General features: G+C 42.5%; 1 protein-coding gene across 1 annotated transcript; it reads left to right on the top strand.

The window, feature by feature from the left end:
- Positions 1-119: 119 nt before the first annotated feature.
- LOC121551522 (WD repeat-containing protein 75) lies at positions 120-25,693 on the top strand. Its single transcript, XM_041864227.2, has 20 exons — positions 120-375; positions 9,187-9,316; positions 11,398-11,463; positions 11,559-11,658; positions 11,847-11,971; positions 12,162-12,232; positions 12,725-12,841; positions 12,960-13,048; positions 14,528-14,686; positions 16,797-16,972; positions 17,266-17,441; positions 18,108-18,259; positions 18,487-18,664; positions 19,704-19,798; positions 19,952-20,047; positions 20,282-20,451; positions 20,724-20,783; positions 20,906-21,052; positions 21,431-21,522; positions 25,376-25,693. Exons 1-20 carry the CDS (start codon positions 290-292, stop codon positions 25,593-25,595), a joined length of 2,505 nt encoding a protein of 834 aa, XP_041720161.1. The 5' UTR covers positions 120-289; the 3' UTR covers positions 25,596-25,693.
- The last annotated feature ends 875 nt before the right edge of the window (positions 25,694-26,568 follow it).

Genomic DNA, 26,568 nt, shown 5'->3' with positions numbered 1-26,568 from the left:
TGTCAATCAATGCGATCCGCGATTCCCATACTACTAAAAAGACCACTCGAAACAATGAATACTGGTGTATTAGCTACTTAGCCGTTTTTTTTCTGGTACATAATGTGATAAGTAAACAACAGCCGACAACAATAATGAGCAATACATAACAAAGGGCAGCCAAATCAAATGCAGTAATTTGAGAAGAACGCTTGAGGGCGACTACGCACCAGTTTTGAATAAACAAGGACAGAAGCGTGCCATGTGTTGTTGGGTCAGAGGCGAAGGTTCATAGTTGAAATTCGGAAACATGGTAGCGCACGCAGAAATCCGCGTGGTTCACCGTGGTGGCAGCAAAATAAACTTCAGAGAGCCAGTTATTACAAATGATTCCAGGTACGTGTGTGTGCATTGCAGCTGACATGAGCTAAACCTAAACTAACTGTATGTCACAAGTATGGCATGGACGCAAACTGTAGCCCTGGCTAGCTAGCTTGCTAACGTGTTACTGTATAGCTACAACACAAGTACTTTAACCCTGAGATAAACGTAGCTATCGCTGTCTGTGGTCCTGTACCTTAGTTGGTACAGCATGGCGCTTGCAACGCCAGAATTGTGGGTTCTATTCCAGGGAGCACCCATACGTAAAATGTATGCGTGCATGACCGGCGTTGCTTCGTCCCGCAACGAACCATTGTTTATACAGATGGCTCGTTGCAGAAGCTTCCGTACATAGCCAGGCGTCCTTGATCAACTAACTCTAACGAAAATAACATTTCCACTCAACAGCGGCATATTAAGTATCTCTAATATTCAGTATCTCTAGGAAATATAATTTTTCGTTGCGGGACGAAGCAAGCATGACCGTAGCTAAGTTGCTTTGGGTAAAAGCGTCTGCTAAATGGCTTATACACAGAACCAGTGGTGGAAAAAGTACCCAATTGTCATACTTGAGTAATTTTCTATTAAGGTATCTTTACTTTTACTCAAAAGTGAAAGTCATCCAGTAAAAACTTGTGTAGTAGTCTAAAAGTATTTGGTTTTAAATTTTTATTTTTATTTTTTATTTAACCTTTATTTAACTAGGCAAGTCAGTTAAGAACACATTCTTATTTACAATGACGGCCTACACCGGCCAAACCCGGACGACGCTGGGCCAAATATACTTAAGTGTAAAAAATACATGTAATTGCTAAAATATACACTGCTCAAAAAAATAAAGGGAACACTAAAATAACACATCCTAGATCTGAATGAAATAATCTTATTAAATACTTTTTTCTTTACATATTTGAATGTGCTGACAACAAAATCACAGAAAAATTATCAATGGAAATCAAATTTATCAACCCATGGAGGTCTGGATTTGGAGTCACCCTCAAAATTAAAGTGGAAAACCACACTACAGGCTGATCCAACTTTGATGTAATGTCCTTAAAACAAGTCAAAATGAGGCTCAGTAGTGTGTGTGTGGCCTCCACGTGCCTGTATGACCTCCCTACAACGCCTGGGCATGCTCCTGATGAGGTGGCGGATGGTCTTCTGAGGGATCTCCTCCCAGACCTGGACTAAAGCATCCGCCAACTCCTGGACAGTCTGGTGCAACGTGGCATTGGTGGATGGAGCGAGACATGATGTCCCAGATGTGCTCAATTGGATTCAGGTCTGGGGAACGGGCGGGCCAGTCCATAGCATCAATGCCTTCCTCTTGCAAGAACTGCTGACACACTCCAGCCACATGAGGTCTAGCATTGTCTTGCATTAGGAGGAACCCAGGGCCAACCGCACCAGCATATGGTCTCACAAGGGGTCTGAGGATCTCATCTCGGTACCTAATGGCAGTCAGGCTACCTCTGGCGAGCACATGGAGGGCTGTGCGGCCCCCCAAAGAAATGCCACCCCACACCATGACTGACCCACCGCCAAACCGGTCATGCTGGAGGATGTTGCAGGCAGCAGAACGTTCTCCACGGCGTCTCCAGACTCTGTCACATGTGCTCAGTGTGAACCTGCTTTCATCTGTGAAGAGCACAGGGCGCCAGTGGCGAATTTGCCAATCTTGGTGTTCTCTGGCAAATGCCAAACGTCCTGCACGGTGTTGGGCTGTAAGCACAACCCCCACCTGTGGATGTCGGGCCCTCATACCACCCGTTTGAGCAGACACATGCACATTTGTGGCCTGCTGGAGGTCATTTTGCAGGGCTCTGGCAGTGCTCCTCCTTGCACAAAGGCGGAGGTAGCAGTCCTGCTGCTGGGTTGTTGCCCTCCTACGGCCTCCTCCACGTCTCCTGATGTACTGGCCTGTCTCCTGGTAGCGCCTCCATGCTCTGGACACTACGCTGACAGACACAGCAAACCTTCTTGCCACAGCTCGCATTGATGTGCCATCCTGGATGAGCTGCACTACCTGAGCCACTTGTGTGGGTTGTAGACTCCGTCTCATGCTACCACTAGAGTGAAAGCACCGGCAGCATTCAAAAGTGACCAAAACATCAGCCAGGAAGCATAGGAACTGAGAAGTGGTCTGTGGTCACCACCCGCAGAACCACTCCTTTATTGGGGGTGTCTTGCTAATTGCCTATAATTTCCACCTGTTGTCTATTCTATTTGCAAAACAGCATGTGAAATGTATTGTCAATCAGTGTTGCTTCCTAAGTGGACAGTTTGATTTCACAGAAGTGTGACTGACTTGGAGTTACATTGTGTTGTTTAAGTGTTCCCTTTATTTTTTTGAGCAGTGTACTTATAATATAAAACTAATTCCATATATTACGCAACCCAGACGGCACCATTTTATAGTTTTTTTAATGTATGGATAGTCAGGGGCACACTCCAACACTGACATAATTTACAAATGAAGCATGTGTGTTTAGTGAGTCGCCAGATCAGAGGCAGTAGGGATGTTCTCTTGATAAGCCAGATCAGAGGCAGTAGGGATGACCAGGGATGTTCTCTTGATACGTGCGTGAATTTGACCGTTGTCCTGTCCTGCTAAGCATTCAAAATGTCAGAAAATGTATGGTGTAAAAAGTACATTATTTTCTTTAGGAATGTTGTGAAGTAAATGTAAGGTACTTATACCAAAAAAAAACTACTTGGGTAGTAGTACTATTTTTACTTACGTACTTTACACCACTGCACAGAACAAAAATGTCAACGCAACAGGCAACAATTTCAAAGATTTTACTGAGTTACAGTTCATATAAGAAAATCAGTCAATTTAAATAAATTCATTAGTCTGGATTTCACGTGACTGGGAATACAGATATGCATCTGTTGGTCACAGATACCTTAAACTGGTAGGCGCATGGATCACAAAACCTGTCAGTATCTGGTGTGACCACCATTTGCCTCACGCAGCGTGACACATTTCCTTTGCATAGAGTTGATCAAGCTCTTGATTGTGGCCTGTGGAATGTTGTCCCAGTCCTCTTCAATGGCTGTTCGAAGTTGCTGGATATTGACGGGAACTGGAACACGCTGTCATACACGTTGATCCAGAGCATCCCAATTGTGCTCAATGGGTGACATGTCTGAGTATGCAGGCCATGGATGAACTGGGACATTTTCAGTTTACAAGAATTGTGTACAGATCCTTGTGAAATGGGGCAGTGCAATATCATGCTGAAACATGAGGTGATGGTGGCGGATGAATTGCACGACAGCGGGCCTCAGGATTTCGTCACGTTATTTCTGCATTCAAATTGGCATCAATAAAAGGCAATAGTGTTCGTTGTCCGTAACTTATGCCTGCCCATACCATAACCCCACCGCCACCATGTGGCAAACCACTCGCCCACACGATTCCATACACGCTGTCTGCCATTTGCCCGGTACAGTTGAAAATGGGATTCATCTGTGAAGAGCACACTTCTCCAGCGTGCCACTGGCCATCGAAGGTAAGCATTTGCCCACTGAAGTTGTTTACGACGCCGAACTGCAGTCATGTCAAGACCCTGGTGAGGATGACGAGCACGCAGAGGAGCTTAACCGAGACAATTTCTGACAGTTTGTGCAGAAATTCTTCGGTTGTGCATACACAGTTTAATCAGCTGTCCGGATGGCTGGTCTCAGACGATCCCGCAGGCTGGCGTGGTTACATGTGGTCTGCGGTTGTGAGGCCGGTTGGATGTACTGCCAAATTCTCTAAAACAACGTTGGAGGCAGCTTATGGTAGAGAAAGGAACATTCAATTCTCTGGCAACAGCTCTGGTGGACATTCCCGTAGTCAGCATGCCAATTGCATGCTGCCTCAATTTGAGACATTTGTGGCATTGTGTTGTGACAAAACTGTACATTTTAGAGTGGCCTTTTATTGTCCCCAGCACAAGGTGCACCTGTGTAATGATTATGCTATTTAATCCACTTTTTGATATGCCACACCTGTCAGGTGGATGATTATCTTGGCAAAGGATAAATTATTTAACAGGGATGTAAACAAATTTGTGCACAAAATAAGACGTTTTTTGTGCGTTTGGAAAATTGCTGGGTTATTTTATTTCAGCTCATGAAACATGGGACCAACACTTTACATGTGGTGTTTTATAGTTTTGTTCAGTATACAGTACCAGTCAAAAGTTTGGACACACCTACTCATTCCAGAGTTTCTTTATTTTTACTATTTTGTACATTGTAGAATAATAGTGAAGAAATCAAAACAATGAAATAACACATATGGAATCACGTAGTAACCAAAAAAGTGTAAAACAAATCAAAATATATTTTATATTTAAGATTCTTCAAAGTAGCCACCCTTTGCCTTGATGACAGCTTTGCACAGTGTCAGACACATCTCAACATCAACTGTTCAGAGGAGACTGCATGAATCAGGCCTTCATGGTCGAATTGCTGCAAATAAACCACTACCGAAGGACACCAGTAAGAAGAAGAGACTTGCTTGGGCCAAGAAACACGAGCAATGGACATTAGACTGGTGGAAATCTGTCCTTTGGTCTGGAGTCCAAATTTGAGATTTTTGGTTCCAACCGCCGTGTCTTTGTGAGACGCAGAGTAGGTGAATGGATGATCTCTGCATGTGTGGTTCCCACCGTGAAGCGTGGGGGTGTTTTGCTGGTGACACTGTCTGATTTATTTAGAATTCAAGGCACACTTAACCTGCATGGCTATCACAGCATTCTGCAGCGATACGCCATCCATCTGGTTTGCGCTTAGTAGGACTATCATTTGTTTTTCAACAAGACAATGACCCAAAACACACCTCTAGGCTGTGTAAGGGCTATTTTACCAAGAAGGAGAGTGATGGAGTGCTGCATCAGATGACATGGCCTCCACAATCACCCAACCTCAACCCAATAGAGATGGTTTGGGATGAGTCGGACAGCATAGTGAATGAAAAGCAGCTAAGAAGTGCTCAGCATATGTGGGAACTCCTTCAAGACTGTTGGAAAAGCATTCCTCATGAAGCTGGTTGAGAGAATGCCAAGAGTGTGCAAAGCTGTCATCAAGGCAAAGGGTGGCTATTTGAAGAATCTCAAATATAAAGTATATTTTGATTTGTTTAACACTTTTTTGGTTACTACATGATTCCATATGTGTTATTTCATCATTTTGATGTCTTCACTATTATTCTACAATGTAGAAAATAGTAAAAATAAAGAAACCCTTGAATGAATAGCTGTGTCCAAACTTTTCACTTGTACTGTATATTAACTCTATCTTACTTCTAACTAGGCAAGTCACTGATTCAACTAGCTCGCTAGCTGGCTACTGATTCAAAATGTAATGTTACACATACCGGTAACTAGCTAGGTGCTATTAGCAACGGGGGTGTAACGTTAACGTTATTTAAATACACTAGCATTGCTTTCAATTGTATTGGGTTGCACAAAAACAGTCCATGGGAAGCCAGAATGTAAATACAATTCTATTTCAACTTAGGGTGTTTCCACATATAGTCCTCTTTAAAAGAACCGATCTCAGTCCTCTTTAAAGTGAACTCGGGAAGAAAAGAAAGAGCAAAATAACTGTTCCCTTTGAATGAGGACTGAAGGTTGTTATTTTTATTTTATTTTTTATTTTAATTGTTTTATATATATTTTTTCCATTTCACTTCACCTATTTTGTGGTCCGAAACCTCTTTGCATTCCCATTGCTATGTTTAGAAAGAAACCAAGGTATTTTTCCAACATTCACTCAATGCACTCTGGCTGGCCCACAGTCTGGGTTTTTACAAAGGGCAGGACGAGCCATTTCATCAGAACGTGTTATCGGACCGCTAGATATACCTACTCACATTTTGGAAGCTAATAAATTGAATTTAGTTAAACTATGAGACATAATAATTAAAATCAGATGATTAATATTAACATGTAAATATTATTGGTAACAGAATAAATAGCAGAAGAATAACTGCAGATTAAATAATGCTGTGTAATTTAAAATTGTACACCCAATGAAGGCTACTGCCCCTTTAAGAGTGAGCATTGATTCACCAAATATGTCATCTTAAACTATTCAAACCGCACAATCGAATAAACGGCTTATGAAGCTCTTAGCCTATAGATCATGACTCATATTGCAAATAAATAATCTGAACATCGTGTCGATACAAAACTCAATACATATTTTGTCATGTCTGTGCATCCTTGACGCTAATCAATGTCCAAAAACAGCACACGTTTTGAACACACGAACCTGAACATCGTATTATCTCTCTTGTGGCACCAATGTGAGTGGTTATGGCAGGGGGAACGGTATTGCAGTAGTCTAGTGTGTGGTGCGGCAATAATGACAAGCGAACATTACATTTTAAAAAACATTTTAGTCATTAAGCAGACGCTCTTATCCAGAGCGACTTACAGTTAGTGAGTGCATAAATTTTTCATACTGGCCCCCCGTGGGAATCGAACCCACAACCCTGGCGTTGCATGTACCATTCTCTACCAACTGAGCTACAGGAGGCCCTAACATGGAGAGCTTTGTGTTCACATTGCCCTAAAAAAGGGAACCGGACCACAGACTTCAAGCGAACCGAACTTAGACCACCTCTTGAGATGGTTTCCGTTCTTTTCGGGGCTCTTTTGAGGGGTCTGGGTTCCCTTGGAGTGTTCACACTGAGTTCACAAAAGTTGTCTGAAAGGGGCCAAGTTTGAAAACACTTAAGGGACCCACTTCCTCTCTGCTTACCTCATGTCACTTCCTCTCTGCTTACCTCATGTCAAAATAAAAGTCCCCCTCAAGTTATTCCTTTTTGTCTACATATGGCACACATGCAGTACTTTTTTATTTTGACACGAGATAAGCAAAAAGGAAGTGGGTATACAACAGACCCACGTTTGGAAAGTGTTTATTATTAATCTTTTAGATATTGTGTCTGAAATGTCCTCCCATCATAATGACCAACTGTCCTGCCCACCGGCACAGTAAGTTGAAATTGAATTATATTTAACTTCTGACTGTTTTTGTACAACCCAATACAATTGAAAGCAACGCTAGTGTATGTACAGTGAGGGAAAAAAGTATTTGATCCCCTGCTGATTTTGTACGTTTGCCCACCGACAAATAAATTATCAGTCTATCATTTTAATGGTAGGTTTATTTGAACAGTGAGAGACAGAATAACAACAAAAAAATCCAGAAAAACGCATGTCAAAAATGTTATAAATTGATTTGCATTTTAATGAGGGAAATAAGTATTTGACTCCTCTGCAAAACATGACTTAGTACTTGGTGGCAAAACACTTGTTGGCAATCACAGAGGTCAGACGTTTCTTGTAGTTGGCCACCAGGTTTGCACACATCTCAGGAGGGATTTTGTCCCACTCCTCTTTGCAGATATTCTCCTACTTATTAAGGTTTCGAGGCTGACGTTTGGCAACTCGAACCTTCAGCTCCCTCCACAGATTTTCTATGGGATTAAGGTCTGGAGATTGGCTAGGCCACTCCAGGACCTTAATGTGCTTCTTCTTGAGCCACTCCTTTGTTGCCTTGGCCGTGTGTTTTGGGTCATTGTCATGCTGGAATACCCATCCACGACCCATTTTCAATGCCCTGGCTGAGGGAAGGAGGTTCTCACCCAAGATTTGACGGTACATGGCCCTGTCCATCGTCCCTTTGATGCGGTGAAGTTGTCCTATCCCCTTAGCAGAAAAACACCCCCAAAGCATGATGTTTCCACCTCCATGTTTGACGGTGGGGAGGGTGTTCTTGGGGTCATAGGCAGCATTCCTCCTCCTCCAAACACGGCGAGTTGAGTTGATGCCAAAGAGCTCCATTTTGGTCTCATCTGACCACAACACTTTCACCCAGTTCTCCTCTGAATCATTCAGATGTTCATTGGCAAACTTCAGACGGGCATTTTTATGTGCATTCTTGAGCACGGGGTCCTTGCGGGCGCTGCAGGATTTCAGTCCTTCACGGCGTAGTGTGTTACCAATTGTTTTCTTGGTGACTATGGTCCCAGCTGCCTTGAGATCATTGACAAGATCCTCCTGTGTAGTTCTGGGCTGATTCCTCACCGTTCTCATGATCATTGCAACTCCACGAGGTGAGATCTTGCATGGAGTCCCAGGCCGAGGGAAATTGACAGTTATTTTGTGTTTCTTCCATTTGCGAATAATCACACCAACTGTTGTCACCTTCTCACCAAGCTGCTTGGCGATGGTCTTGTAGCCCATTCCAGCCTTGTGTAGGTCTACAATCTTGTCCCTGACATCCTTGGAGAGCTCTTTGGTCTTGGCCATGGTGGAGAGTTTGGATTCTGATTAATTGATTGCTTCTGTGGACAGGTGTCTTTTATACAGGTAACAAGATGAGATTAAGAGCACTCCCTTTAAGAGTGTGCTCCTAATCTCAGCTCGTTACCTGTATAAAAGACACCTGGGAGCCAGAAATCTTTCTGATTGAGAGGGGGTCAAATACTTATTTCCCTCATTAAAATGCAAATCAATTTATAACATTTTTTTGTTGTTGTTATTCTGTCTCTCACTGTTCAAATAAACCTACCATTAAAATTATAGACTGATCAATTATTTGTCAGTGGGCAAACTTACAAAATCAGCAGGGGATCAAATACTTTTTTCCCTCACTGTAAATACACCCAAGTTGCTAAAAGCACCTAACCGGTAACGTAAGCTAGCTAGCTAAACCTGTTTTTGGTATTTAGCTAGCTAGTTAGCTAATCATAATAAACAGTCTACATTGAATCGGGAATAACCGTAGTCTCTAAAACTGATTTCTTTTCGTCAGGTTCCTTTTGTGTGCCTCGGGGGAGTCAGTGAAAGTGTACAGTTCCAGCTCAGAGGAATGCATCCATGATTTGCAGGGACACACAGACCTGGTGTCGGGCATTGTCCGCAACCCTTCAAACCACCTGCAGGTTTGTAAATACAGTAGCTACCAGTTTGTGGGCCCGATATGTGAAAACTTTCCATACTGGGCGTTACAGGAAAGCCCTATACAAAACGTCACCATAGACTTTAACTAACCCGTTCTTGGCGATACTTTTTTCACCGACTCAAGAACGAAGAAAGTATCTTAGAAATGTCTGTGTCCAGTTGCAGGTGGTTTACAAAAAACTGCGAAAACGCAAAGATATTAAATCCTTGTTTTGTACCGAGTGAGAAATGCCTCTTGCATGTGTTTTGGTCGCACAGTGTGACGCGCTGTCATCTACTTCTACACGCATAGTTCCTGCAAAGATGTTGTGAAATGCAAGATGTCTGGCAGCTAAAATGCAGAGGGAACGCCTCACTTGGTGCAAAACATAGATTTAAAATCTTTCTGAGTTTCCGCAGGTTTTTGTAGAATGACCTGCAACTGACACACACATTTCTAAGATAGATACTTTTTTCACAGAATGGAGAACAAAGAAAGTATCACTAAGAATAGGTATTATTATTATTATTATTATTATTATAAAATAGGTAGGTTGAAGAATCTATGGCAGCGTCTTGTATAGGGCTTTCCTGTAACACCCAGTATGGAAACATAGTTATCACATATCTGGTAGCTATAAAGACAGTAGCTACATACAGTACCAGTCAAGTTTGGACACACCTACTCATTCAAGGGTTTTCTTTATTTTTACTATTTTCTACATTGTAGAATAAAAGTGAAGACATCAAAACTATGAAATAACACATATGGAATCATGTAGTAACCAAAAATGTGTTTATATTTGAGATTCTTCAAAGTTGCCACCCTTTGCCTTGAAGACAGCTTTGCACACTCTTGGCATTCTCTCAACCAGCTTTATGAGGAATGCTTTTCCAACAGTCTTGAAGGAGTTGCTGAGCACTTGTAGGCTGCTTTTCCTTCACTCTGCTGTCCAACTCATCCCAAACCATCTCAATTGGGTTGAGGTCGGGTGATTGTGGAGCCAGGTAGCTTAGTGGGTAAGAGCGTTGTGGCAGTAACCGAAAGGTCGCTGGTTCTAATCCCAGAGCCGACTAAGTGAAAAATCTGTCTGTGCCCTTAAGCAAGGCACTTAACCCTAATTGTTCCTGTAAGTCGCTCTGGATAAGAGCGTCTGCTAAATGACTTAAATGTAAATCTGATGCAGCACTTCATCACTCTCCTTCTTGGTCTTACACAGCCTGGAGGTGTGTTTTGTGTCATTGTCCTGTTGAAAAACAAATGATAGTCCCACTAAGCGCAAACCAGATAGGATGGCGTATCGCTGCAGAATGCTGTGGTAGACATGCTGGTTAAGTGTGCCTTGAATTCTAAATAAATCACAGACAGTATCACCAGCAAAGCACCCCCACACCATAACACCACCTCCTCCATGCTTTACGGTGGGAACTACACATGCGGAGATCATCCGTTCACCCACACCGCGTCTCACAAAGACACAGCGGTTTGAACCAAAAATCTCCAATTTGGACTCCAGACCAAAGGACAAATTTCCACCGGTCTAATGTCCATTGCTCATGTTTCTTGGCCCAGGCAGGTCTCTTCTTATTATTATTGGTGTCCTTTAGTAGTGGTTTCTTTGCAGCAATTCGACCATGAAGGCCTGATTCACACAGTCCCCTCTGAACAGTTAATGTTGATGTGTCTGTTACTTGAACTCTGAAGCATTTATTTGGGCTGCAATTTTTGAGGCTGGTAACTCTAATGAACTTATCCTCTGCAGCAGAGGTAACTCTGGGTCTTCCATTCCTATGGCGGTCCTCATGAGAGCACACAATTTTGGTTACTACATGATTCCATTTGTGTTCTTTTCATAGTTTTGATGTCTTCACTATTATTCTACAATGTAGAAAATAGTAAAAATAAAGAAAAATCCTTGAACGAGTAGGTGTGCCCAAACTTTTCACTGGTACTGTACGTGTCTGCAATCAGCAACTTGTTTGTCTAAAGAATAGTTTGTTGTTGCTTCTATGGTTTGGTGTCTCTGAGGAATGTTTGTTCATTGCAATGTTTTGAGTGTAGACTTGTTTCACTCTCCTGCAGGTATACTCGTGCTCAACAGATGGCACTGTCCGATTGTGGGACTTCACAGATGGCATCCTCATCAAGGTACAGCCACAGCCGCACTCTTCGAAGTCATTTGCCATCGCTGCGTCCTTTTTGCTTCATGTATTTATAAATCACTTTACTATAATACTTTTCAGACCTTCATTATTGGGTACCCCATCTACTCCATATACGTCTCTGAAAAACATGGAGGAGTTGTGTTTGTCGTCATCCCAATGGCAAATGACAAAAGCTCTGGTAAGTACAAATCAGAGGTTGGCATTTGCTCATCAATTGTCCTTAAGCCTATATAGGGCCTTTTTGCAGTCAGAGTTAGTGTTCTTTCAAGTCACAAGTGATTTATTTTGTAATTTGTCAACATAATAGTGCAGAATTTTGAGGAGGGTGACCTCTGACAGTGATGTGGTATGTGTGTGTGTCTTCAGAGCTGTTCCAGCTGGTGGCTGTTCATCTGCCCCGAAGTGTGGACCAGGAAGTGGAGGCGCGAGAGCTCTCGGCCGTGCTCTATGATGTCAGCCCCTACCCTGGGGCTGCCTCCTTTGGCAGAGAGGTATGTGTAGTAGGCCTACCAGGGACTTCAGTAGCAAACAAGTCTCTGGCAGTAAACGACTTACGCTTGGGTCACTTGTCATAGTTTGCCCATTGTATTGTTAAGCGAAAGGCATGAGGTTTTTTATTACCACCTCCAATATGGACGCCAGCTCTTCACGAAAAGCTTATTTATTTCTCCAATCTAACAGGGTGAATACATTGCTGCTGCCAAAGGTTTACAGCTTGAGGTGTTTTTCTTCAAGAAGCAGAAGTCCTACAGGTAAACAACATTCTGCCCCATCAGGTGGCTGTCCCCTTCAAGGACTCTAAGCATGAATGTTAATGACTGGTTTTGTCTCTCTGGCTAGTGTTTGTGCAATACAAGTCCAAACACGCTGAACGGCAGTCTTGTTATCTGTTGGATGAGTGGCCTTTCTGCTTGTTTGTGGTCAGGAGTGGGGGAGTTCAGCCAGCCCTCTCAATTGTTTTGAGCAACCCCCTCGTCTGGAAACAGGATTCATTACAGTATTATATGGGGATTTGACATTGCCCAACTAACATTACTCATCATAGTAAGCCTCCTGTAGCTCAGTTGGTAGAGCATGGCGCTTGCAACGCCAGGGTTGTGGGTTCGTTTCCCACGGGGGCCCAGTATGAAAAATGTATGCACTCACTAACTGTAAGTCGCTCTGGATAATAGCGTCTGCTAAATGACTAAAATGTAAAAATGTAGCACTCATTCAACTGTATTGTCTGTTTCTGTGACCCACAGGTTTCTCCTGAAGTCGGGGATTAAGAAAGGGGCCAAGAATGAATTCACCTGTGTCTCGTGCCACCCTAAAGAGGACTGTATCGCCACAGGTCACGCGGACGGCAAGATTCGCCTGTGGTGAGTGATGCCGGAAGAACAGAGTCCCTGACCATACATGGCCTCACTTAAGACCAAATTTAGGGGAAACACTGGATTGGCATCACTCACAATCAATGTTCTTTCTCTGTCTTCATAGGAGAAACTTCAACCAGAAGAAGGAGTACACGTACTCCACCCTGCACTGGCACCACGGGGCCGTCAACACACTGCACTTCACCCCTGAAGGTAACCTATAACCCCTGACCCTATAACTGTTGAATTATACCTATACAAATCTTCATCTTTGATCACACTACATGGGTTGTGTAGAGAAGCATGTCTGTTATATGAAATATATTTTATTTTCTCTGTTAAGCTGTGTGCACTGAACTGACATGCATGATTGTTGCTGACATGCATGATTGTCCAGATGAAGGGAATTAAATAGTATATAATGTGCACCACTGTGGCACTCAACTCAAGCAGTGGTAGCCTACTGCTGACAAAGTAATTCAAAGCCTCTACTTTATCACTCGGGTCAGGATGCTACTTTCTAGTGCTACTATATTTGCCTTGTAATGTTATTAAAACATAGTTAACCTATTTACCTAGTTGGCTTGCCGTGTGTTCTGTAAGATAACTATTCCTCTTGAGTCGCATTCATGTTGCGAGAGCCATAGGGAGGGAAACATGTATTCTGACAAGCAATCAGTACACATAAATTCCTAATTCAAAGCTGTTTTGGGAAATGTATTATGAAAGCAGTTTGGACCTTTTGTTAAAAATTGTTTTTTTTCTCCATTGCTACCATTTTATTTATTTACTCCTTCTATGGCGCGAGTGACATCGTTTTACAAATGCAGTTACAACCGACGTTTCAAGCATGGTTTAGGAGCAGCTGCGCAACATAGCCCAAAGGGGACAATGGCATCTAGAATAGAAACCCCAAAAATCAAAGGGAACAATTATTTGTAATAAAATATTAATTATGAATAATAACAACAACAATTAGGATGTTGTGTCCAATGGGGTAAATGCAGATCGCAAACTTCATGCTTCAGCCTATGTAAATGTTATAGCCACTATGCTGCATCAGTTGGGCTACAGGTGATAATCCTTACTGCTAATGGCACATCTGATAGACCATGCATAGGCAATATGCATGGTCCAATATGTAAACATTATTTAAAAAATTTTTACCAATATGTTATTGGGCTAATTTCTGGAGGTGGAAATGATATTTTAGATGGTGTCAGCATAATTTTATTTTTGTTTTTTAAAAGTCACCAGAACTGAGCTTCTCAGTCCTTCTATATAAACATTATCCTGAATGAACTTCAAGCAAAACATTAGGAAATTTAGCTGGCTACATTCTTTCTATGATAAACATGAGAAATCTGATGGCAATGCATAGGTTTTGCAAAAAATACCTTGCTTTTTCATTCTAAGCTAATTTAGTTGTGTGGCCAAGTAATGTTGCACTTCTGTTGTTATCGATGAAAACAAAGCTATGTTTTGCCGAATGTGTTGCATTAATGTGAAGAAAAACTATAGTTGCACGTCCTGATCACTCTATTGAAGCAAATAAACACATTTGACTTTCAATATAAAACGCAGGTGAAATGGTTTAAAACTGTCTGCTCTATGCCAACTGTTTTCCTGGTTCATGATGTAAGCATTCTGACCAGTGGCGTGACGGTCTTTGTCTCCACTTCTTTTCTGTAGGCACCAACCTGTTAAGCGGGGGGATAGAATCGGTGCTGGTCCAGTGGTGCTACACACAGGAGAACCAGAAGGACTTCCTGCCGCGCCTGGGCGCTGCAATCACACACATTGCTGTGTCACCTGACGGTTCATTGTTCTGCACCTCCCACTCTGACAACAGTAAGGACTGTTACACCCTGTTACAATAATTTAATGGTTAATTCCTCCCATCTTTCCTCCCTCCCTTGAAGTAATCACTGATCTGACATGACTGGAATGGTCACTGCTATGTAGCGGATTTCATTGCTATTCATTTGTTAGATCAGTGATTACTTTAAGGAAAGATTCTTAAAATTGTTCAGGGTCCTCAGTCTCACACTAGAAGGGGACAGCAGATTCCCAAGTAGCATATCATATTTTATCTTAGCAATGGCTGGTGCTGACATCATCATGTACAGTGGGGTCCAACATTTGCTAGAGACTGTATAGACTAAATAATACATACTGAGCTATATTGTATGCCTTTATTAAATTATTTTATACTAATTCAATTACTCAGAGAAAGAGATTTTGTTTAACAAGTAATAAATACATCTCAGAAAGATAGGGGTCAAAAGTTTTGGATCCCCTGTTTTCAATATGCCCCTTGCGAGGATAACGACACTGAGCCTTTTCCTAAAATGTTTATGAGATTGAAGAACACATTGTAAACGCCTGGAGCATTGGCACTTGGATTGGAACCAGTGCTATGGTCAGATGACATGAAAATAGAGCTCTTTGGCCACGCACACTTCTGGCCGGTTTTGCGTTGAAGAAAGATGCATAATCAGAAAAGAACCACACAGCTACTGTAAAATATGGTGTTGAATCTTTGATCTTATGGGGCTGTTTTACTTCCACTGGTCCTGGGGCCCTTCTTAAAACCTTGAGACCTGCGGTCACTCCGGCGTCATTTAGTGCCTTTAACCCCTCTTAAACATTGCGTTTGAGCTGCAGACTTCTTTGCATTGGATTCGTATATTTATTCTGCGTCCGCTGATGCCAACCATTAGTCTATGTGATTTAATGGGAACTAGTGGTGTTAGTGAGACCAGGGCGGATCACGAAAACTGTTCCTCTCACAAAAATGTCAGTAATGTCCGAACAGTTTGAGCAACAATGACCCCCTATGAAAAGCTGATACACACACGTGTAATCTGTTTTGCTCACAAGCAACACAAGTCGTTAGAAGGTAAGGGGTTCTTCTACATAGATCATAGGAAATCCCAGGACATAGTAATATAATACTGTAATAAATTCACATAGTTGTCACTGACTAGTTGGATATTCATTTCCCACTGAGCAAACAATTTCTGTACTTACAGCATTCTTATAAACACATTTTCTATCAGGTTTTTGCTTGGCGGACCTTGTTTGTTTATTGACATTTGTCAAAACTCATGAATGCAGCTGTTTATGTCAAATTGTTTTGTGTTCTACTTGTAGCCCTGGATGTCCTGAAAAGTAAATAGTAAAACAATTAAATGTGAGGCTAAATATGAGGGCAGAGCAAGCAGATGAATGAAATAACAGAATTTCTGCTTTTTCACTGGAGGATTTCCTGGTTTCAAATGAGTTAAGGTCCAACGGCATCATGACCTTTACCAAGTACCAGGACATTTTAGCCAAATACCAGGTTGCCTCTGCCAGGAGGCTTATACTTGGCTACAAGTGGATCTTCCAGCAAGACAACCACGAGCACATCTAAAATCCACAAATGGTTAATTGACCACAAAATCAACATTTTGCAATGGACATCTCAGTCTCCGGACTTGAAACCTGTGGTTTGAATTGACGAGGGCAGTCCATAAGAGCAGACCAAGGATATCAAGGATCTGGAAAGATTCTGAATGGCGGAATGGTCTAAGATTTCCTCCCAATGTGTTCTCCAATCTCATAAAACATTTTCGAAAACGGCTGTGTCGTTATCCTCGCATGGGGAGGGTGCTGGAGTATTTATTTTAATTTTTTATTATTACTTGTTAAACAAAATCTCTTTCTCTGAGCAGTTGTATTAATATAAAATAATATAATTTCCCGATGTTTTTTTTTTTATAGCTCAGTATTTGTATTATTTATTTAATAGTCTTTTTGCTCCTCTTTATCAAGGGATCCAATAATTCTGGACCCCACTGTATGTTATTTTGTCAAACAACTGGAAGGGCTTTTGGATGTTGTCACAGAGTTCAATCTGTAGACCTGATCCATCCTCTTTATTTTTATTATTTCTCTCTCTTCCCTATCCCTCAAGAAATCACTATAATCCAGAGCTGTGTTAAAGTGTCGGCCATCATCCAAGGGCTGGTAAAGGGCGAGGGTGTGCGGACAGACCTGACGATCGACCCGCGTAGTAAAGCCTTGGTGCTCAACGGGAAACCAGGCCACTTGCAGTTCTACTCTCTCCATCACGACAAGCAGCTCTACAATGTAAGCATGTCTTTTATCGCCAGGAGCTGTCAATGAAAAACACAATACACTGTCCTTGTAAACTTGGCCCAGGGAGCTATCTAGGAATGTTCTTGAACTTTGATGTCATGTGACTCATAGACAGAATGACTAGAATGGATATTCAAGTCATTCTATTTCTATGGCCTGAGTCTTGGAGGTCTGGCTTCGCTCTTTTGTCATGAACTCAAAATTAGCTCTTTGATAACTTAATTAACTCTTATTGACCAATCAAGCTGATAAAAATGATTTTACTATTTCTCTTCTACCTTCAGTTGGACATAGTACAGCAGGAGTACATCCACGAAGAGGGTCTGGATCAGTTTGAGGTGGTCAAGGCGGCGTTCGACACCCGCGGCGACTGGCTTGCTACGGTGGAGGAGAGGAAACAAAAAGGCTCTGAGCTGGAGATTAATTTGAAGCTGTGGGCGTACGATGAGCAAACTCAGAGGTACTATTTGTTTGCACACCATAGCCAGATGGTGAAGCGTGATTCATCACTCCAGAGAACGCGTTTCCTCTGCTCCAGAGTCCAATGGCGGCAAGCTTTATACCACTCCAGCCGACATTAGGCATGTGTACGGCTGCTCGGCCATGGAAACCCATTTCATGATGCTCCCAACAAACAGTTATTTTGCTGACCTTGCTTCCAGAGGCAGTTTGGAACTCGGTAGTGAGTGTTGCAACTGATGGCAGACGATTTTTACACGCTACGCGCTTCAGCACTCGCCAGTCCCGTTCTGTGAGCTTGTGTGACCTACCACTTCGTGGCTGAGCCGTTGTTGCTCCTAGACGTTTTCCACTTCACAATAACAGCACTTACAGTGGACCAGGGCAGAAGTTTTACGAACTGACTTGTTGGAAAGGTGGCATCCTATGACGGTGCCACGTTTAAAGTCACTGAGTTCTTCAGTAAGGCCATTCTACTGCCAATGTTTGTCTATGGAGATTTAATGGCTGTGTGCTCGATTTTATACACCTGTCAGCAACGGGTGTGGCTGAAATGGCCGAATTCACTAATTTGAAGGGGTGTCCACATACTTAAACGTACACTATATATACACAAAAATATGTGGTTTCCATCTTTCACCCACTCTCCACCCTTCCCCCTCCGTAGTTTTGTGCTGAACACTACAGTCACAGCCCCCCACGAGGACCGGATTACAGCCATGTGCTTCAGCCCCTCACCAGAGACCACCATGCTGGTGACCATCAGCTTCGACGGCCATTTCAAAGCCTGGCTGCTGGCAGACCACTCGGACACCAAGGGTAAATGGTTCTTTCTACAGCGTTTTGGTTTGGATCACTGAGCCTGATGGCCAGGATTTCGCAAGAGTCTGCCTATAATGTTCTTTCATTTTGGTCCTGGAGACCTGCTAGTTATTGTTCACTGACACATGATTTGGCTAATCAAGGTATTGATGAGCTAAATCAGATTGATGCTCTAACATTATCCCTGGCTTTTCCTTTCTCTCTATGCCGCTGACTACCAGCAGAGGGCGCCTCCTGGTCATGTGACTTTGTGGGCGGGTACCACCTTCTTAAGCCTGGCTGCTGCTGCTTCTCGGCTGACGGCTCCCTATTGGCTGTCGGTTTCCAGGAAGTGGTGACGGTATGGAGCCCCGCCTCCTGGGAGCTGCTCACCACCCTGTCCCAGCCCCCAGGGGCCATCAGGTCAGAGCTCACACTTACACACGTATAAACAAACACACACACTTACAAACAACTTCACACACTGATACAAGTATACACAAACACGCATTACCATTCAAACGAACAAACATTTCAACAACTTTCCTAACAAAAAAACGTGTATGTTAGCAGATAAGCCGTCTGTCAACAAACAAGATGGCCTTTTAAACTAGCAGCTATGACTCATGATATGAACTTAGATTCACATTTACATTGTTTATTTGTGTAAAACCCTCCGTGGTAGATAAGTCTAATATTTGACCTCACTGGCACAAAACAAGAGTGCACTTTATGGCAACAGATCGGGAACATACAAAAAAACTAGTGATATTGGCCAGCCATGTCAACTTGGGAGACAGAACCTGCTCTGCAACATTGAGGGAGCTTGCCAAGTCAGCTCCCCCCTCCTTAGGTTAGCGAGTGCAGAAAACTAGTATTTGGTGTTGTCTTACTCAATTGCATGCCAGAGCTGCCTAGCTGCTGCCTATAAACTCGTGATAAATGTTAACTGTTGCAGTGCTGTGTGATTTACCAGTCCCAATTAAAATGTGTTCTTTTACTTCCTCTGGACATTTGCATGCCCTGGTTTTAGTGCTGTTATTCACAATGGTCCCAAGAGTCAACTATACATCACTCTTAATTATTTTACTTCCTCCACCTAAATGAGGATCTAATGTATAGGACTAGCTCTGCCTCATATGTGCTCAGAGTAATGGAGACACTTGCTGGTACAGAAATGGCTTTGGAAGTTGAGCACTGCAGACATCCTCTCTGCACTGTTATTCCAGCTGCCCACAGCCCCTTGTATAACCGCCTCCTATGGATTTTCTGTTTGGCGTCTACCTGTGCTCTGAACAGAAATGATTTCAGGTGACTGAATTTGTTGTTGTAGCTCTGGTGTGGAAAAGCTCCTTGCCGCTAATCCTGTGATTGGGTTGTGGTATGGTCAGGGGGACTTTGAAAGTATGGTAAGAGACTGGTGACAGGGTTTGAAAGTTAACAGACTCTTTTGATCCACCAGGGACCTTTGTTTTGGACGGTTAAGCTGTTCCAAGTACCTGTTGGGGACCAGCACCAAGAACCAACTCAGTTGCTGGAACCTCCTCACCTGCTCACGTAAGACAGACCCTCTGACACGTGTGTGTGCCTATGTGCAACTGTCCTATAAGCAACATATCCACAACCTAAAATAAACAAAATCTGTTCAATCCATAGACCTAACTTTTCTGTTTCTACTTTTGTTTCTCTCTCTTTCCTTCTCTCTCTCAGTGGAGTGGAGTACCCCGATGGATGTGAGCCTGCTCCAGGCCGACCCACTGTCTGAGAACATAGCTGCCTTCTGCAGTCAGTCTGACTGCTCTGACTGTGAGTGCTTCCAGGTTCTAGCTCCCAGCTCCAACGGGACTCTTTCTGTTTGCTTAGTTAGATTTAGACTTGGCTGGGTCTACCATATGACAAGGCTAAAGTACATATTATAGAATACCTAGGGGACCCTGCCATGCTAAACTTTGGGTCCCTGGGTTGTGCGGTATGGCAACATCACCTAAACATAAATAGGTTATATGGGCTTCACTCATCAATGCCCTCTCCTCCCACCAGTGTTTGTGTTCAAGCCCAGCGAGCCGCGGCCCCTCTACTCCCAGAGGGCCTTGTGCACGGGCCAGGTGCAGCACGCCGTCTTCGCCCCGCGTGACCAGATGCTGGAGAGCTGCGAGGAGCGCGCTCAGTGGCTCAACAGATCCCAGCTCTACTTCCTCACCCAACACATGGTGAATATATAATACACAGACTGTCTCCAGACTCAAGGCTTCCTCTCCACGTCTCCTTTCCTTTGTCACCACTAATGGATTAAAGGACTGGACACACCACATGTTCTGTTCCAATTCAAACCTTGAAGATAAGTTCCCCCAAACTACTAAATTACATTGAAAGTAAAGAACCCGTTCATCTGAGGTGATGGAGCATGCGTGGGTTTTACTTCTTATTCCACTGGCAGGTAACTAACCACAGAGTTCTGTCTGACATCCTCTCTCCATTGTAGGATTTGATGACATTTAGCACCAAGACTGAGGAGGACAGACTGTTGGCATCCAGTAAACAGGTACAATCCCACTTTGTTACAAAGCAGTTGCAAAACATATTGCCAAAGTAATCTATTCCTGTAACACATGTATAGCATTCTCTATTTAAGTCCTGACTATTTGTTTTTGGGGTGTTTTTCAGCTCGTGGTGGACGACAGTGTTGCTGTGACGCCGTTCTATCTGTTGCTAGGGAAACACAGACAGCAGCAGCAGGAGAAGCAAGAAGTGCTGACCAATCCCATGGCAGAAAGGACTCAGCTACCACAGGGCTCCATTGCCATCAAGGAGGTATGTGTGTGTGCACGAGCATTCATGCAAGGGTCACTGGCCATTCATTTGCGGACCTGCAAATAAGCTAGTGTTTTTACGTTCTGTAGTGTTGGCCCTCAAAGTTCATGTTTGTTTTGCTAGAATGCTTAAATAGTGCATGTGCCAAGTACTTGTACACTTCCATGTAGTGAACTACTGAATATACGGAGTTCACTTTAGATGCTAGCTGAGACTAATTGGTCTGCAAATATTTCTAGATTGTATTAGAAAGTTCAATAAAAATGTTATGTACTTTTTAGATCAGGTTCTTGATCATTGCCTTGAAGGGGGGGAGTGGAAGACAGTGAGCAATAAGCATCAGGACCTCCACATAACTCACTCCTCTCTCCCCCTCAGCTGCTGTACACCCCAGCCCACGTCCTGCCTTCAGCCTCGTTCCTCTGCTCTATGTTCGTCCGCTCCCTGCTCATCTCCAGCTCTTCAGCCAGGTGAGTCCAGTAACTAGTAGTTACTTTATTGTCCCAGACAAGAAAATGGTTTGTGGCATATAGTCAAAAAAAAAAAAAGAATAACAAATTGTGCCAATGTGGTGTAGCGGTCGGGGCTCCCGACTCAGGAACGCATATAGATTTTGGCCACCCTCTGTCTATTCCCCTACTATTGAGGTCTGAATTCTGATTGTAAAAAATTATACATTACAATTGACATAGAATCACAATAAATAGGTTAAGCTATATTGGCCTGAAAACAATTAAGGTCAAAGCAGTAGGGTGATGATGGCCTTACACCCTAGCAGACTCTTTCACCAGTCTTGCTCTGACACATCAGTGCAGATGGAGACAAGGTGAGGAAGCCACATCAAACAAATGAGATTTGACCACCTGGTTTGTCTTAATCAGAACTAAAAGGCCAGAATTGAATCCAGCGCATCCGGTTCAAGAACTGGAGATGTGCAGGCCACCACACACTGGCCGTGTCCGAATACCCATACTAGTGTACTACAGACTTAAACTGCATACTATTTACTCATCGCTGCATACTATTTAGCACGTACCGTTTAGTAAAAAGTATGCCCCGGCTGCAACACAGTAGCGGCTCCTGATTGGCTGAGTAGGTGGGGCGGGACCGAGTGCAGATGGATTTTTCCAAATTCAACAGACATGCATCTCATTAACCTGCCTGATAATAGCACATTTCCAACTTGATTAATTTCTCTAAACTCTGAATAGAATAGGAATGGCATTCTAGGCCTACTCAGGCTGGTTATAAGCACACTATCACATTCAACCTATACTGTAGTAGACCATATAGCCCATCTATCCTATTTAAAAAGGACTGAAGACAGAAACAGATCATGTTGATTCCATTTCAACATATTTATTAGCGAAACCAAAGTGCTGTAACATACACTACCAGTCAAAAGTTTGGACACACCTACTCATTCAAGGGTTTTTCTTTATTTGTACAATTTTTTACATTGTAGAATAATAGTGAAGACATCAAAACTATTAAATAACACATATGGAATCATGTAGTAACCAAAAAAGTGTTAAACAAATCAAAATATATTCTTCAAGTAGCTACCCTTTGCCTTGATGACAGCTTTGCACACTCTTGGCATTCTCTCAACCAGCTTCATGAGGTTGTCACCTGGAATGCATTTCAATTAACAGGTGTGCCTTCTTAAAAGTTAATTTGTGGAATTCATTTTGAGCCAATCAGATGTTTTGTGACAAAGTAGGGGGGGTATACAGAAGGTAGCCCTATTTGGTAAAAGACCAAGTCCATATTATGGCAAGTTGAGCTCAAATAAGCAAAGAGAAACGAGAGTCCATCGTTACTTTAAGACATGAAGGTCAGTCAATATGGAAAATGTCAAGAACTTTGAAAGTTTCTTCAAGTGCAGTTGCAAAAACCATCAAGCGCAGCACTATGATCAAACTGGCTCTCATGAGGACCGCCACAGGAATGGAAGACCCAGAGTTACCTCTGCTGCAGAGGATAAGTTCATTAGAGTTACCAGCCTCAGAAATTGCAGCCCAAATAAATTCTTCACAGAGTTCAAGTAACAGACACATCTCAACATCAACTGTTCAGAGGAGACTGTGTGAATCAGGCCTTCATGGTTGAATTGCTGCAAAGAAACCACTACTAAAGGACACCAATAAGAAGAAGAGACCTGCTTGGGCCAAGAAACATGAGCAATGGACATTAGACAGGTGGAAATTTGTCCTTTGGTCTGGAGTACAAATTGGAGATTTTTGGTTCAAACAGCCGTGTCTTTGTGAGACGCGGTGTGGGTGAACAGATGATCTCCACAGGCTTAACCAGCATGGCTACCACAGCATTCTGCAGCGATACGCCTTCCTATCTGGTTTGCGCTTAGGGGACTATCATTTGTTTTTCAACAGGACAATGACCCAACACACCTCCAGGCTGTGTAAGGGCTATTTGACCAAGAAGGAGAGTGATGGAGTGCTTCATCAGATGATCTGGCCTCCACAATCCCCCGACCTCAACCCAATTGAGATGGTTTGGGATGAGTCAGACAGCATAGTGAATGAAAAACAGCCAACAAGTGCTCAGCATATGTGGGAACTCCTTCAAGACTGTTGGAAAAGCATTCCAGGTGAAGCTGGTTGAGAGAATGCCAAGAGTGTGCAAAGCTGTCAAGGCAAAGGGTAGCTATTTGAAGAATCTCAAATATAAAATATATTTTGATTTGTTTTTAACACTTTTTTGGTAACTACATGATTCCATATGTTCCATATTCATAGTTTTGATGTCTTCACTATTATTCTACAATGCAAAATAAAGAAAAACCCTTGAATGAGTAGGTGTGTCCAAACCTTTGACTGGTACTGTATATCAATTCGATCCAATAGCCTAGTACACACACCAAAACTTTTCAGATGTTCAAATCAAAAGGCTATTGCACAGACAAACGTGGACAGTCAGGTGCATTACAAATTCAGAACCGCTGGACAGCAACATAATAAACTAAACCACTGATCATTGGGAATGAGATCAGAATGACTGCTAAGGCTTGATCCATTAATTAAATAGGTAGCCTAGCCTACAAAACTAAAACGATACATATGTTCAAATCAGAATGCCTGATTTAACATGACATCAGTAACGCAGTACTTGGTGCCGACACATTCAGAAATCAAGATGGTTTAGTATTTAGTTTAAAAGCTGTGACGAAGGCCAAGAGAACAAGAAACACTTTTCAGTGAAAAAATAGAATCACTAAGAAAAAAATAATACTTGCAATGCTCATTTTAAGGAGCACAAAAATGACTTAGCCTACATTTTTTAACTCTACTGCAGAAGCTTCAGGCATCTTCCCATTTAAGTAGCCTAGTTTTGTTGTTTGGCTACTTGAAGAGACCTAGGGCCTATCACTCGCAGCCCACCTCTTCCAATGCATTGTGGAAAAGTGTGCATCAAATTCTACTAGATTATCTGAAATGAGTATAACATCCTGGCATTTACCACTATTCATTGATTTCTGTAGCACATCCACATATCTAATTGATCAGCTGTTGTCAAAGCCTAAATGAGTATGACATCCGGGCATTTAAAGTATATTCGATTTTCGAAATGTCGAATACTATTAAACTTAAATTTAAAACGGCCTACTATTTAGGATTCAAGTATGGGTATTCAGACACTGCCATTGACTTCATTTGGAAGGTTGTGAAGTTCAACTGTCTGCTTTTATTGAGAGGTTGATGTGGACTGAATAATGACATATGAAGAGGCATGTGCATACTGCACAGTCATTATTTGGATGGTTGTCTGCACCACTCAGACTTGGCATGATGTCTGTGTTGACATTGCTCAGGGTCAAGGGTCACTCAGCCAAAGGCCTACTGGGAGATCGGAGAGATGGCTCTAGTCTTGGCAGCGAGGCTGAAAACACTATCAGCCTCGTTAATCTTTGAAATGTTTTTCAAATCAACAATATGCCTTCAGAACTTTTCAATTCCTGACTGAAAAGATCCAAAATAATGTCCCATGATTTGTATTCTTTGTATTTAGGCTAGTTATTGGATTCCCCCAGGTTGTTGTTGTAAATGAGTGTTCCCAGTGAACTCATCTAATCTTAAACATAAAAGGTTACATGGGTACAAAAACAAACCGTATGGTTGGACTACTTGAGATGGAAACAGGGGCTGATACACCTCGGTTCAGCAAATTCAGCAGATAAATTGACAATGCTACGGAAAATATTTCATTTTATGCTGACTGTTAGGAATAGTTGCTTAGTTGGCCTCACGACCAGGACTTTCACCACGCTTATACAAGTGTTTTGTTGTTTTCTAATTGCTGAAGCGAGGAAAAGGAACCTGTAGAAGAGGAAATGGAGAGTGAGGAAGGGGACTCTGAAGGGGAAGCAGACCCCCGAGACGCCAGGCAGGATCTGGGGGGGTCGGCAGCATGGGGCCCAGGTGAGGAGTTGGGGGCACCAGCTCTCACGAAAGCCCAGGAGAGGGAACTGAGGAGAGTGAAAAATGTTGACCACAGCTGGCTCAGCAACCTCCTGGAATGTTAACCTTTACCAAGCCGAAACACACCACACACACCCTTTACCCAGTCATAGTTTTCCTATGGCTGTATTTTGATGTAATAAAATAGATTTCAATTTTGAAATGTGCCGTATCATGCTTATCGTTTCTGGCATATAACAGTCATAAATCTTTAAGTGTTTTCTAAACTCAGATTGTAATTTCTGCTCAGCATCAGACAGATTTTGTGCTTCAGTCTACACTCAGGCATTCTATCACTGGTAGACAACGCTACTTTTCTCTGGTAAAATGCTGGATTAACTTTAAGCAAAACATTAGGAAATGTAGCGGGCTACACTCCTATGATAAACATTAGAAATATGATGGCCATGCATTGTTTTTTTTACAAAAAATACCTTTCTTTTTCATTGTAAGCTAATTTACTCGTGTGGCTGCCAGCCAAATAGTGTTGCACTTCTGCTGTCATCATTTTCTGACAAATGAGTGGCACTAATGTATTTTCTGTGAAGGAAAACTGTTGCACATCCCTGATCACTCTATTGATGACTTTCAATATAAAATGTGATCCCTGTCAATACACAGCTGGACTCACCTGCTCCCGCTTTCTCCCATTGTGCTATTTACAAACAAACACGTGACTGGCTCAACTGTTCTGGGGAACTACTGTAAGCTTCATAATGTGACAGGTGAAATTAAGAATGCAATCTGCTTTATCTCCTAACGTATTGCACAAGTTGACTGCAGGTATTTACTTAAAGTATCTACAAAAATAAAAATGTATTGAAAAACTTCAATGAAATAGTTTCAATAGTATTGGAAAAACCATCTCCTGGCTTTTTCCAAATATCCCGGTATACCGCCCAAGCCTATCATGCATTAGTGTTTATTATGCAGTGACTCACTTATCAAAAGTCCAACTAGTGCAATCAATGTTATTCATACACTGTGTCAAGGTTGCTGGCATACACACTCATGGATGTAATTGTAGTTCCTAGAGGT

Source organism: Coregonus clupeaformis, chromosome 4 (genome assembly GCF_020615455.1).
Source record: "Coregonus clupeaformis isolate EN_2021a chromosome 4, ASM2061545v1, whole genome shotgun sequence".
Classification (NCBI taxonomy): Eukaryota; Metazoa; Chordata; class Actinopteri; order Salmoniformes; family Salmonidae; genus Coregonus; species Coregonus clupeaformis.
This window is presented reverse-complemented; position numbering and strand designations above follow the sequence as displayed.